This window comes from Cavia porcellus, unplaced genomic scaffold (genome assembly GCF_034190915.1).
Source record: "Cavia porcellus strain 051 isolate PalLab524CR breed Dunkin Hartley unplaced genomic scaffold, mCavPor4.1 scaffold_31, whole genome shotgun sequence".
NCBI classification, from domain to species: Eukaryota; Metazoa; Chordata; class Mammalia; order Rodentia; family Caviidae; genus Cavia; species Cavia porcellus.
In genome coordinates, this window is record NW_026947514.1 from 31,647,806 (window position 1) to 31,660,211 (window position 12,406).

The following is a 12,406-nucleotide window of genomic DNA, read 5'->3' on the forward strand; positions in this document are numbered from 1 at the left end:
GTATGAAAAGAAAGCCAGTGGTAATCTGAGAACCGCCACAATGAACAGTGAGGGCTGCAGCCTGCCTGGTTTTCCTTCCCTTCCTCCTCACCCCACCACCTCAGAAAAGCTGTGTTGTGATAAAGTAGAGGCAGAATTGACTCAGAGCCCGATCATAGCTCCGCAGCACCCTAGCAGTCATGAAATCAGCACAAGTTAGGGTCAGGGCAGGGAGGGGAGAAGGAACTAAACCAAATTGGAGGTCAAAGTTTTGTAATTGGATGGAACTGAGCTTGTAAGTAACTGAAGTGACCAGGAAATTATGTGAGCAGCTGGGTTGACATGAATTTGTTGCACAGCTGAAGGATAACTCAACAGGGCAGACCTGAGAGTAATAGTTCCCGAGGAAACAAATTTCACTCAGAGCATTGAAATTCCTCAACCAACTACTTTGAAACTCCAGAGTTACTGGGGCCTTCCCTTCCTTCTCTGAATTCCTTGCACTATGGAGGATGGCTCCTACAAGGTCTCAGAGACCGAGGAGGTAGCTTCCAGATGGGAGGCAGGAATCTCACAGGAGAGGAGGTATGTGTTCACCTTGAACGTTTTGCTGAGAAGCAAAAAATAATATTTATCATCAGTATAACAGAGCTGTCAGAAATGATGTATATGAAATGCACCACACAAACCAGCATAAGCAAATCTCTTTATTCTTACACAATGTAAAAATTGAAAATTTTAAATCAAGATAGAAAAGAAAACACAAGGATGATGCATGTTGTAATAGTCACAATGCTGTTCACAAAATACTTTCTATTTCTGGGCACTTAATCAGCTGCCATGAAGTTAGGTGGGGCCATGTGATTTGCTTAGTCACTGAAACGACAGTGATATGATATATGTCACTTCCAGATGGAAAGTAGGGTGCAATTTACTATATATGCTTTTCTCTGCTTCCACATTGTGGAGAATGAGACCTCCTTCAACCCTGATCCCCCAAATTAGGACAATGTAGAGAAGTGCCCAGCTGACACACACAGGTTAGGTTGTAGCTTTGTGTATTAAGGCACAGTATATGGTGGTGGGGTATATGTTACTGCAGTTAACTCTGGTACTGACTGATTATTGAGAATAATTTGGCAACTGTCCATCACCTTGCAGAAAAGGTCACCTACAGGTATGTGGTACACCCTTCTATCGCCAAGTGTATTGATGAGCAGTGTGATCATAAACTTGCAGACAGGCCTGATCTGTCACAGACAGGACCACTGACCATTAGCCAGTCAGCACTTTGGCTAGAAGAATACAGACAAAAGGGTGTGCAGAGCAGGGGAGGGTGCTGAGACTGCACTGATGAGGTGTCAGTTGCAGGTGACATACAGAAGTAGAAGACACTGACTAGAGTGCTCTGCTTAGATTTGCCAAAAAAATGGTGAGACACTTGGGCAGCACATAGCACAGGCATTTAGTAGGAATGTGCAAGCATGTCACTGAGGTCATACCCTTCTCCTTATTGATTTGATAGCACTGCATGAAAAGATCAAGCTATTGGACCGCGGAGGAGGTGATAGAAGTCACTGCTGGTTGGCTTTCCTGTGTGTCATCAATGACAGTGAATTTTAAAAAAGATGTAAAGAGTCAGCACCAATGGTCACATCACTGTCATAAGAGTAATTTACCCAGGAGGAGAACCAGCGGTCCCGAGAATGGCCATGGTGGGACTCAGGCAGCTTATTTGCCCGCCCTCTTGGTAAGTGCCCCCGTCGATGGCCAGGAAGAGAACCACTGGCTCCTGTAAGCCTACCAGCACACGGGCGGAAAATCAAACACACACACACCCCCACCGTAGCTTCTGGAGACAGATGTCTCTTGGGAGAATGGCCATATGCAGTATAGCAAATATGGGGGATCTCCTTCTATTTTCTGTTTGAAGGCAAAGTTGTTTGTACTATTTTGTTTTGTTATGTTTCTTCAGTACTCTCAAATGGTTATATAATGTTCTATTTTTGGTTTGATTTTGCTATACCTAATTGACTGTACAACTATTGTGAAATTAACGAGATATACCATAGCACCTATTACTACTATCCCAGTATCCTACTGTAAAATCCTGTACCAATTTCACTGCATTATCTCGATTGGCTTTGTTCTGTCTTGTGCTGTTGCATTTTTACTATCTCCAAAATAAAATTAAAAAAAAAAAGAAAAGATCAAGTTTTTCTTGTCCACACCTCTAGACTAAAAAGTCAGGGTGCCTAGGAAGGTCTCTTCACTCTCCTTGGTGAGTATCTTTGTGGTCTTGCAGGTTGTTCAGGAACTCAGAACTAAAGGCCCGGATGCCTGGCCATAGTCTCTAATTTCTCTGCTTTTGTTTTTCTACAAAGAAGTTGATGCTGGCAGCTTCCCACCCCTCTTAGATCCAGTTGGGAACAGACCCATGACTGCTCCTCTGTCAGCATCACAAGGGCCCTCAAAAGACAGATGGCCCCCAGAATCAGTCACCTCTCAACATCTCCACTGAAATGTCCCCAACCTTCTTCCTTGCAGGGGTAGAGTGTGGCTCACAGCGATGCCTCATAGAACTTCACAGTCTCACAGCAGCAAAGTGGATCTATCTTGTGCTTTTCCCTGACTCTTGGTCCTGCTGGATTGGAGATAGATCAACCCTGAATCTCCTTGGTGGTCTTGCAGGGGCAAATACCTTCCTTATTTCTCTTCCCCCAGTCATCGAAGTCTATGATGATGGGCCTCTGCAGAGAAGTAGCTTTTAATAAGACCCTTAACCTTCACCTCTCAGAGTACAATGACTCTCCCTGCTGCTGCAGCCCAAGTCCAAGCTGCACAGGACAGAGTAGGTGCCCTGGACCCTCAGGGAGAACAGATGGGATATGGGCAGAGCTCCAGACTGGAGTCAGAATGTCTGATAATGACACCTGCTGTCTTTCCCACATGGAGGGTCCCTAGCAAGTCACAAAACTCTCTGAATTCACACATGGGAAGTGGGGAACAATGACTCCTGAGGTTCTTCCGATGCAGGGACTTCCGATGCAGCAGGCAGTATCTGGCACTGGCAAAGTGTGCAGTAAATTGGCTGTCCTCTTTTCTGAAGCAAGAGAAGGTGTGGTTAGGGAGAAAGACCAAATAAGGAGGCCTTTGTGAACACAACAAGCAGGGCTTAGACCCTGTCCCAGGAATGGTCAACCAGAGAAAAGGTCTAAGACTTTCCAAAGGGAGGACAATGACCCAGTGTATGGTAAAAGGAATCTGGAGGGCTGGGAGCATAGCCCAGTGGCAAAGCATCTGCCTGGCAAATGCAGGGTCCTGAGTTCGATTACTAGTGCCAAAAAAAAAAAAAAATAGGAATCTGGAGAAGGTTGGCAAATGCTGGTCATTTCCAGGGACAGCTGTGTTTGGAGAAAGGGTAAGAGAAAACAATGCCAATCACATGGAAGAAAATCTAGGTTCCCTAGTCCTTCTGTCAGTCCTATCCTGAAGCCCTCCACCCAGAAAATCAGACGAGTGGCCTCAGCCTCAATATGTATATATGCCCATAGAACTAAGACAGACTGCATGAACCCCACTAAGGTTCCCACCTGCTGCCAGCCTGAGGGTCTGTATCTGAACAACAGCCAAAGCAGTCACTCCTACCAGCCCAAAGCTGGGGAATAGGTTTGCTCCCAAAGCCTCTGCCAGCAACATTCCATATAATCTTGGGGGGCAGCTGCATGGGTGGAGGTTAGAGAAACATTACAGAGAGCACACACAGACACCCAAGGGCCAGGAGGATCTCCTCCAGCACATGCTTGCCCAAAGCATGTACCACCTGGTGGCTACTCAGCCTTCCCTGCTGGTACCTCATTAACAGCAATCTGGACTTTTCCAGATCTGTGACAGCATGCAGGCCTGGGAAGCAATGAAACCTTCTAGGAAATGCAGCCTTCTGTCAGAGGAAGCCACCCAAAGAAAGAGGTAACAGCTGCCAAGGTTTACCCATCTTTATTTTTTTTTTTTATAAAACAAGCTACAAATAGTATCCCTCTCTCCCGCCCTCCACCCTCCCTCCTTCCCAAGGAAAAACCACACAACACAGCCCACGCACATATGCGAGGGAGAAGATGCCTGGGGAAGATGCCAAAATCTTCAAAGAAGACTTCTCTGCATTTACATGCTTCCTCAGGATCACAAATTGGGGCTGGGGTCTCCTGCAAGGTCCATCCAGCTGCAGTGTGCTGCATTTTCTAGTGGAGGATCATGGGAGTGGGCTTCATGATGGGTCCAACAGTCATCCCCAAGACAACCTCTGTGACTTCCTCCAGGACTGCAGGAGCCTTCTCTAGCCTGAGACTCGGGCAGGTCAAGCCCTGAAAAGGCCATTTCCCTCTGCCTTGGGCAGTCCTTATGGGGCAACGACCACCCAGATCCCAAATGGAATCCCACTTGCCAATGTAGATGCATGTATGGGGATTCCAGGGTGGAATACAAGTTGAGGCTCAATTGCTGGCAAGAGCACCAGTCCTGGGCTGCCTGACCCCCCTCACTACCACCATGGCTACCTCGATGGCACTTCATGCCCTTGAGGGTCATTTAGATGAGCTTGTCACCTGGGCAGAGGAAGTTGCACATCTTTCTCAGAAGCTGAGCTGCCCACACTGGAATCTCAGGAACTCCCTGTGGAAACCTTGGCCTGGATTTCCCCAGAGCTGGGTGGTCATTCCTGTTCCTCCTGGGAGGGGCCGAGTAGAAAACACAAACTCAGTTTTACTTCTAGAACGGGCCTTCAGGCTTCAAAGTCCATAAGAAAATTTGAAGGAAGGGGGAAAATCTGATATTGGGCTTTAAAGCAACAAAGCAATTGTTGAGTTACCAACAAGGTGACTGGCTCGGCTCCGCTCTCAGGCTCATTCTGGTGGCCACTGAAGACAGGAGTGGCAGATGGAGAAGAAAAAGTGAAAACATGGTCTTAGCTCAATTCTGGGAGAGTAACAGTCGGGAAGCCTCACTGCTGGGCTTGCAGGAGGACAAGCACTTTCCTCCTTCAGTTAGGCTTTCTGTCCTCCCTACGCTGCTTAGATATCAAACATCCACTAGCTAAAGGGTCCTACTGTGTGTCTTTTTTTTTTTCTCTCTCTCTTCCCTTCTCATATCCTGTAAAGAGGAGGCGCCAAACATGGATGGAAATGTTTAAACTGATCTTACAGGACACCTTTGATGATAGCTGTTCAGTTAGTCACTAAGATATTGGGGTGCCCACTGGCCCTGGACTCCCTGGGGGTCTTGATAGGAGGAACCTCCCTGGACCACTGGCAAACCGAGGCCTGTGATCTGGACTCCAATGCCCTCCAGGGGCAATGCCCAACTCTCACCAACCCAACCATCTTTGGAGGCCAAGGCTGCAAATGACTTGTTACTTGTGACAGACAGTGGGCCGGGGCAGTGCACTCCTCCACCGGAAGAGAACCGAGGGAGTCTGCAATGCAGTCACAGGGTCCCCATCGTCACTCACACAGAAGTCAGTCTAAGTGCAGTCTAGGAGGCTGAGAATAGAGTCCTAGGTTCTAGAAAGCTGAACCATGAGGCCAGAGTGCCCACAACCCGCAGCACGGAGAGGGAAGAGAGAGAACAAACAGCAATGCCAACGCCTGTACAGAAGAACTATACAATTTACATATATATTTATATACAGTATATAAATCTCTTTCTTCTCAATCCCACCAATAACCCCTCCCCCCAAATAACCTAAAAGTTGTCAGTAGCAGATCCAAAACCTTACAATACGAGAGAGAACAAACAGTCTTTCTTCCCTTTCCTTTTCCCACTGTGCTGTTAGATGCTGGTGTTTACAAAGGAAACCAGAAACAAAACACACAAAGAAGAGTTATTAAAAGTGCAAACACGGTGGGCACCACTTATGTTACACGGGATGTGGCTGAGCCATGGGCAGCATGGAAGCCTCGGTGTCTGATGGTCCATTCTGTCTCCGTGGACTTTCTACTGCCCTTTAGACTTTCCGCTCCTTAGACGAGACGTCCTACTGAAAAGAGGAGAGGACAAAAAGTGTAAGTAAGAAGAGTTGGGTAGATGAGAAATGTAGCAACTTAAGTCAGTTCCCTCAAAGACCAGTCCTTTCATCCGGCTGTTAGATATGGCTGGGTGGGCACAATTTGCCTAGGCTTGCAGATAAGCACACAATACCAGCCCATCCTTGCCATGGTGAGCAGACCAGTGGCCCCAGGAATCAGCTGGACCCTCCAGAGACCTAGCATGAGTTGAGGTGCAGCATACGTCACTTTATCTTCTTAGCACAAACTCCATCTTTTTCTTGTATCCTTAGTTTGCTAGTTTGTTTTGACATATTGACAGAGGGTGCTTAATAACATGGACAGTTGCTTCACCCATGATTCACTGCCACAACTTCATCAGGGGTTTCACAGAGGAAATAGGGGAGCTCAGAAAGAAGGCAACTTACTAAATGGGTTTGTGCCTCGTTTTCCCTGGGGTAAGCTGCCAAGGCTACCACCTGCAACAAACAGGAACACGTGACACTTGAATGGTCTTGACCCGGGGATTCAGGTAAAGCATCTCTTATACCTGGGTCCCTACCTCTGTTCGCCCCCAGAATGAAGGCAAGGACTTGGGAAGGAGCCAGAAGTTTGGTGGCCATGCTTCCTGCTCTGTGGGTGTCTGTGGTCTCCTTCTGCCTGCAGGAACACTTTGATGACTGACCTCTTAAACAAAATCCCTTTTCCAAGCAGCCAGAATCCTGATGGGCTGCCTCTTTCAAATCCCCACAGCTATTAGCCAAGAAGGGCTTTGGTACTGTTGAGCATTGCATAACTTCTTGGTCTTGGTTCTCCAAATAATGGAATGTCAGAAGTAGGAGCAATCTTAGCCCTTCCCATGACAACTCTGGAGGCACAAGCTCAGAGCAGCTAGTGACTTACAGGAGGCTCAAGGCTCATTCCTCCCCACATGGGGTCGAGTACTTCTGGAGGCTGGCCATGCTGGCTCCTGTGGGGCCATGGTCTGCTAAAGTGAGGCTGAACTAGGGAGCACTGAAAGCAAGCTGGGCCAGCTGTGTGTTGTGCTAGGCACACCCTTGAGCCTCTCTGGAGTGATCCAGAGGATGTGGATCAGGGCCACAGCTGCACAGCTTCCCTTCAGCCTCTCTCACAGGATTATGCTGAGGATCAAGTGGATTCACGGAGGAGAAGGGCCTAGGAGAAGGCGCAGTGTGCTGTGGAATCCAAGCCCACCCATGGGTCATGAGACTTCACAGCTCAACATCCCCACACTCCTTAGGGCCAGAAAAAAAGAGAACACGGGGTGGACACAGGGTAGATGTCGGTATAACCAATTTTTCAGATTAAGACCCAAACTCAGAAAGATAAGGACAATCGTAATACAGGTGGTCAGAAAGGAGCAGAGCCGCTGAAACTCAAGAAACAAATAGGTAACCAAGATCAGGGAAGAGAGATCTTCAGGGCAACCCCATGGAATAGTGATAAAATGACCCCCATCTTATGATGGCAAAGCTGAGACTATGAAACGCTTTCAGTGGCCTGTGCAGGACGGCATAGTTCCATGTGAGGAAGCAAATTTAGAGCTGATTCCCTTGCCTCCAACACCACACTCTGGATCATCAAAAGAGGGCAAGCTGAGGCCGGGGCAGGTAGCATCTTAACTGAAAGGAGAAGCTGGCATTTGTGAAACACAGAGGCACAGGTCACCTCCCCACTTGCCTCACAGGATGGTGGCAATAATCCCAAGGAAGGTACATTATAAACTGGAAAATGCCAGTTAAGACAGAGTCTCCAGCTCTCAAGGCGTCTGGCTTTTCAGGCTGGGCAGAAATTCAGCTCTCTGTTGAGAGGTCCCACTGGTAAAAATAGTTGTGTTCCTATGGAATTTCCAAAATGTTGGTTCATCTGGTGCAAAGCTATCCTCATCCCTGAGCCCCTCATCTTCCTCCAACACCCCCTTGGCCCCCACCTAGGGGGTGCAAGCCCCTCTAGGTCCACCAGAGGGCACCATGTGACACCGGATGACCCATGCACGGGCTCCCTTCACTGGAGTAGCTGCACGCCATGGACCAAGTGGCTTTTGCGCTGTGGCCCCAAAGCAGAGGGTCAAGGAAGGCTGCCCCTGGGTGGGTTATTTTACTATAATAATTTCTTTTGAGTGCTCACTAGCACCAGGTACTGGGGTGTGCTCTTCACACGCATTATCTTGTCAAACCCTTACACCAGGTCTATTACTGGATACTATTATCTCCATTTTTTAGGTGAAGAAACTGAGGCTCAGAGAACTCAGGTAGCTTGTCAAAGATTACAGAGCTAGCAAATAGCAAAGTGGCATAAGAGCCAGGGTGCTGCCTTGCTCTGTGAAGTGAGCACAGATTCCAAGTGAGACTGACCATGATGTGGCTACATGGAGCAACCCCTCATTCATTTATTCGCTTGCTCTTTCATTTGTTTGACAAGGGTTTCATGAACTGCTGCTCAGTGCCACATGCTAGACATGGAGAGTTGAGTAGATAGCATCCAGGGCTTCAAGGGAGGATTAGGAAAGTAAATTGCAATACAGTGTGATAAGTGCTGTTGAGAAAAGCAATAATCTTATAAAAAGGAGCCTTACTGAGCTCTGACTGAGTTCATTCTCTGTCTCATTGGTAAATATGAGTCAATGATAAATGGTGTCACTCATATGATATCACTATGATAAATGCTCTCACATGCTGTCTCATTTAATCAGCATGACAGCCCTACGAGGAAGACATTATCATCATTCCCATTATACAGAGTAAGAAGCTAACACAGAATGGCTGAGAAATGCACACAGAGTGAAAGTGTGGCCAAGGTGGGGTTGGAACCGTGATGCTACACTGTCCGCTGGAGACTCAGAGCTCTGTGGGAACCAGTGAGGCATCCTCATTAGACAGGCCACTCAGCCGGGGCGGGCAGGCCAGCTAGCCTGAGAACTGCAGCGGAACTCAGCAATGGAGGAGCTGAAATGGGGCTCCTGCAATAACCACCCAGCTACCCCTCCCATGGGTGGGTTTACTCTGACAACCGAGGGACAAGGAAAAGCACTTCTGTCTTCCTACGCTAAGTCTCCCTAAGTAATCTCAGCTTTTCCAAAGCTTTCTCTTCCAATAAATCAGCATCAGGCGAATTGGTATCTTCAGCCCAGACCACCACCTGCCCTACAGCCCCACTCAGTCTGCAGGTTATCCAACCTGACCTGTCCAAACCACACTCGTTTCCGCTCCTATCACCCATGCCTGCTGCTCTTTCTTCCCTGTTACCTATCCCACCTCCACCATTGTCTCTGTATCTTACTCAATCACCAACCCATCTATGTCTCATCCCCCTTGCTTTGATGATTTTTCCCTCTATCACTTCCTGCTTGGGTTATACCACATCTCTTGGGTGACTCTGCCTTGTGCATTTCCAGGCCATTTTCCACACTAAACCAGCATAATTCTCTAAAGCAAAACTTCTCCTACCATTTCTCCAGATGAACCCTCCCAACAGCTTTACACTGCCCTCCTAAAGCCTTTCAGCTGGATTAAAATGTTCTCCAACCTCACCCTGCCTCTTGTCACAACTCCCTCCTGCAGGTATGGTCTAGCAATCGAGTTCCAGCCAATGAAAGGTGAGAATTACTGTGTGCCACTTCCAGGACTGTCCCATGAAACTACCCCACATGTGCCATCTGTGTTAACTTCACCTCATTGACCGAGGATAGAGATGACCCCCCAGGTGATCTTGGAGGTCACCTGATAAAGATGGCAAGTTCACCCTCAGCCTAGATCCCAGACTGACTACATGGAGCAAGTTTGTTCCATCTCCTCTCCCCTCTGCCTCCTTCCACCACATCCTGAAACCACACTTCATGATTCCACAGGCAAAATAAGTGTTTTCCACTGTATTGAGTCCCAAGAATAGGGCTTTCTACTTGTTACTGCTGCCCTATCCCAGCAAATACAGTACTCTCACAGCACTTATCACAGTATATGTGTGGCTTACTCAGTGGACTGTGTAAGGACAGGGGCCTTCTCGGTCATGTCCACCACCGTAGCAGGCATCTAGCGGAAAGCATAGCACACCCCTGGGACTTGCTGTTGAGTAGCAAGCACATGAGATCCCATTTCCTGGGACAATCACTGATGCCAATGCCAATGCCTCAGCAAAGCAGGAGGCAGGGGACAACACTCACCTTCTTTGCTGACACCCAGGCAGCCCTTCAGCTCAGGCAGTGAGATGACCTTGTCCTTGTTCAGGTCACAGTAGTCAGTGAAACGTCGGGCACATTTCTTGGGCTTGGCTTTCTTTTTCACATAGCGCTTGAAGGGCTTCATCTCCCGCTTGTTGATGTCATTGCTGCTGTTACTGTCCAGCTGGCTGAAGTACCAGTGTACCACACGCTCCTCCAGGGTGTGGCTGGGGTCTGGCTCAGAGAACCTGGACCACGGCAGACACCCCCACCCCAGAAAACACTGCTCAGGATCATGTAGGAAACATTAGCCCCACTCTAGCTTACTTCCAACCGGCTGATGCTAAGGCACTTGCTGTGGCTTGAATGTCCTTTACCCCCACCAACACTCAGCCTGAAACTATGCAGATGTACTGGGAGGCGGAGGGATCTCTTAGAGGGATTAATGTATTTCACAAGAAACTGAGTTAGTTCTTATAGCAATGGATTAGTTCTTGAGAGTGGGTTCTTACAAAACATATGCTCCACCCCATCTCCTCCTCTTTGTATGTGCCTGCTTCCCTCACACTTTTCACCATGTGTTGAAGTTGAGTGAGGCCCTCACCAAAAACCCAGAAGAAAATAGCACTATGCTCTCAAACTTCAACAAACATGCGCCAAAATAAATATCTTCTCTTTATAAATAACCCCATATCAAGCATTTTGTTATAGCAACAGAAAACACACTGAGGCATTACTCATGCTGGGCTTCCAGGTAACCTCCTCCAAGCCAAAAACCTCCCAGAGCTGACCAGCCTTGATTCTCAAGACTGAAAAGTTTTTGTTCCTTAGGAGTTCCCAAGTAGACAATCTTTATCACATGAACCTGTACTATACAAAAGTTTTTGTACAAGGTGAATATTCAAGACAAATTGGCTGGATTTAATCCACTTAGTGAACCACAGCTGGAATCCAAATTGTCCTTCTCTTGACCTAAAGCTCACTTTCACACAAGATGCTCTTCTCATATAAATTTGTTCACAGATAGACTCAACTATGGGAATCTGTATTCTAAGTATCCAAACCATCTCCCGTGGAAGCGGGTCCTGAGATGGACCCCAAAGAGGGAAGTGCAACCCTCATATTAAGCTGCCTGCTATCACAGTGTGGAAGAGCCAAAACTGTGAACACAGGCATGACAGTTCAATGGGAAGTGGGGTGTTCCCACAGCTCTCCACCTCTGGGTACACAGTACAGCAAAAATTGAGAGAAGGCAATTGGTACAGAGACAGAGATTCTAAAACAGACAAATGTAAGGCCTGCTGGAGAAAGTCTCTCCAACCTGAGATTTCAGTCAGGAGACCCAAGGTGGGCCCCAGAGATGTTAACCAGCATCGACACTGGCCTTGAGTGATCAGGAACATACCATGGTATCCAGATGCACAGTGCTAATCACATCTAGCACAACCCATGCATCTCTGATGACTACACCAAGTTGTAAGGCCAAGGTCTCTGTGTGTAACTGCATGAATAACCTATCCATGCCTCCATCTTATCTCAAAAGAAGTCCAGGTAGTAACTAACAGTTACAATTTTTAAATAGATGGGTCTATGCCAAAAGATGTGGCTGGCTTCTCTGAGCAGAAAAACAGAGACACATGAGTCCCCTGACTCCTGGTCCCAGTGCTTGACACTGAGTGCATGTGGGCAAGACTCAATACCTGGAGAGGGGAAGGAGATTGAGGCTGTAAGTCCCCTACACTCACATACAATGTGGGGCACTTGAACAGAGCATGTGCAAGAGGAGTTGTTACGCTGGGATCCTAGGCCAGGAGATCAAGGGCAGTATTTAGAAGCTGAACCTGACAAGAAAAATGTTCGAGGCACTTGTCGATACCACCTTGTCTTTTCTGGGGTTTGCTGAGATCTCCGGATGAGAAGAAAGCATTTCTAATCTTTCCTCTATGAACAAGCCAGTAAATTCCCTCTGCACTTCACACCTCCCAAGTGACTTCTATGTTCAAAGAAAAAGAAGTTTCATTGAAGAATAAATAAATAAATAGCCAGTCAGTCCTGCTAAATGTCCATTCTTATTAAGTGGATTTCAGTCTCGGGCAGATCCCCCTGGTCATCCTGGACTGATTCCAACAGGACACAATTAGCAGATGGCCAGAGAGATTCCTCCTGACAAGTTTAACTCAGGGAATACCTGGGGGAAAGGGTGAGGGAACCA

At 47.6% G+C, this 12,406-nt stretch overlaps 1 protein-coding gene across 6 annotated transcripts in view; it reads right to left on the minus strand.

Moving 5' to 3' along the window:
- Positions 1 to 3,959: 3,959 nt before the first annotated feature.
- Positions 3,960 to 12,406, minus strand: part of Smoc1 (SPARC related modular calcium binding 1) — a 148,234-nt gene continuing 139,787 nt past the window's right edge. For 3 of the 6 annotated variants that reach the window (XM_013155259.2, XM_013155260.2, XM_013155263.3), the window contains exons 11-13: positions 10,198 to 10,442; positions 6,446 to 6,496; positions 3,960 to 6,010 (exon numbers count right to left, since the gene is read on the minus strand). In XM_013155259.2, the coding sequence (XP_013010713.1) occupies positions 5,994 to 6,010; positions 6,446 to 6,496; positions 10,198 to 10,442 (313 nt within the window). In that variant the 3' untranslated portion in view covers positions 3,960 to 5,993. The remainder of the gene's footprint in view (positions 6,011 to 6,445; positions 6,497 to 10,197; positions 10,443 to 12,406) is intronic. The other 3 variants (XM_063241320.1, XM_013155262.2, XM_013155261.2) reach the window with 3 other exon arrangements.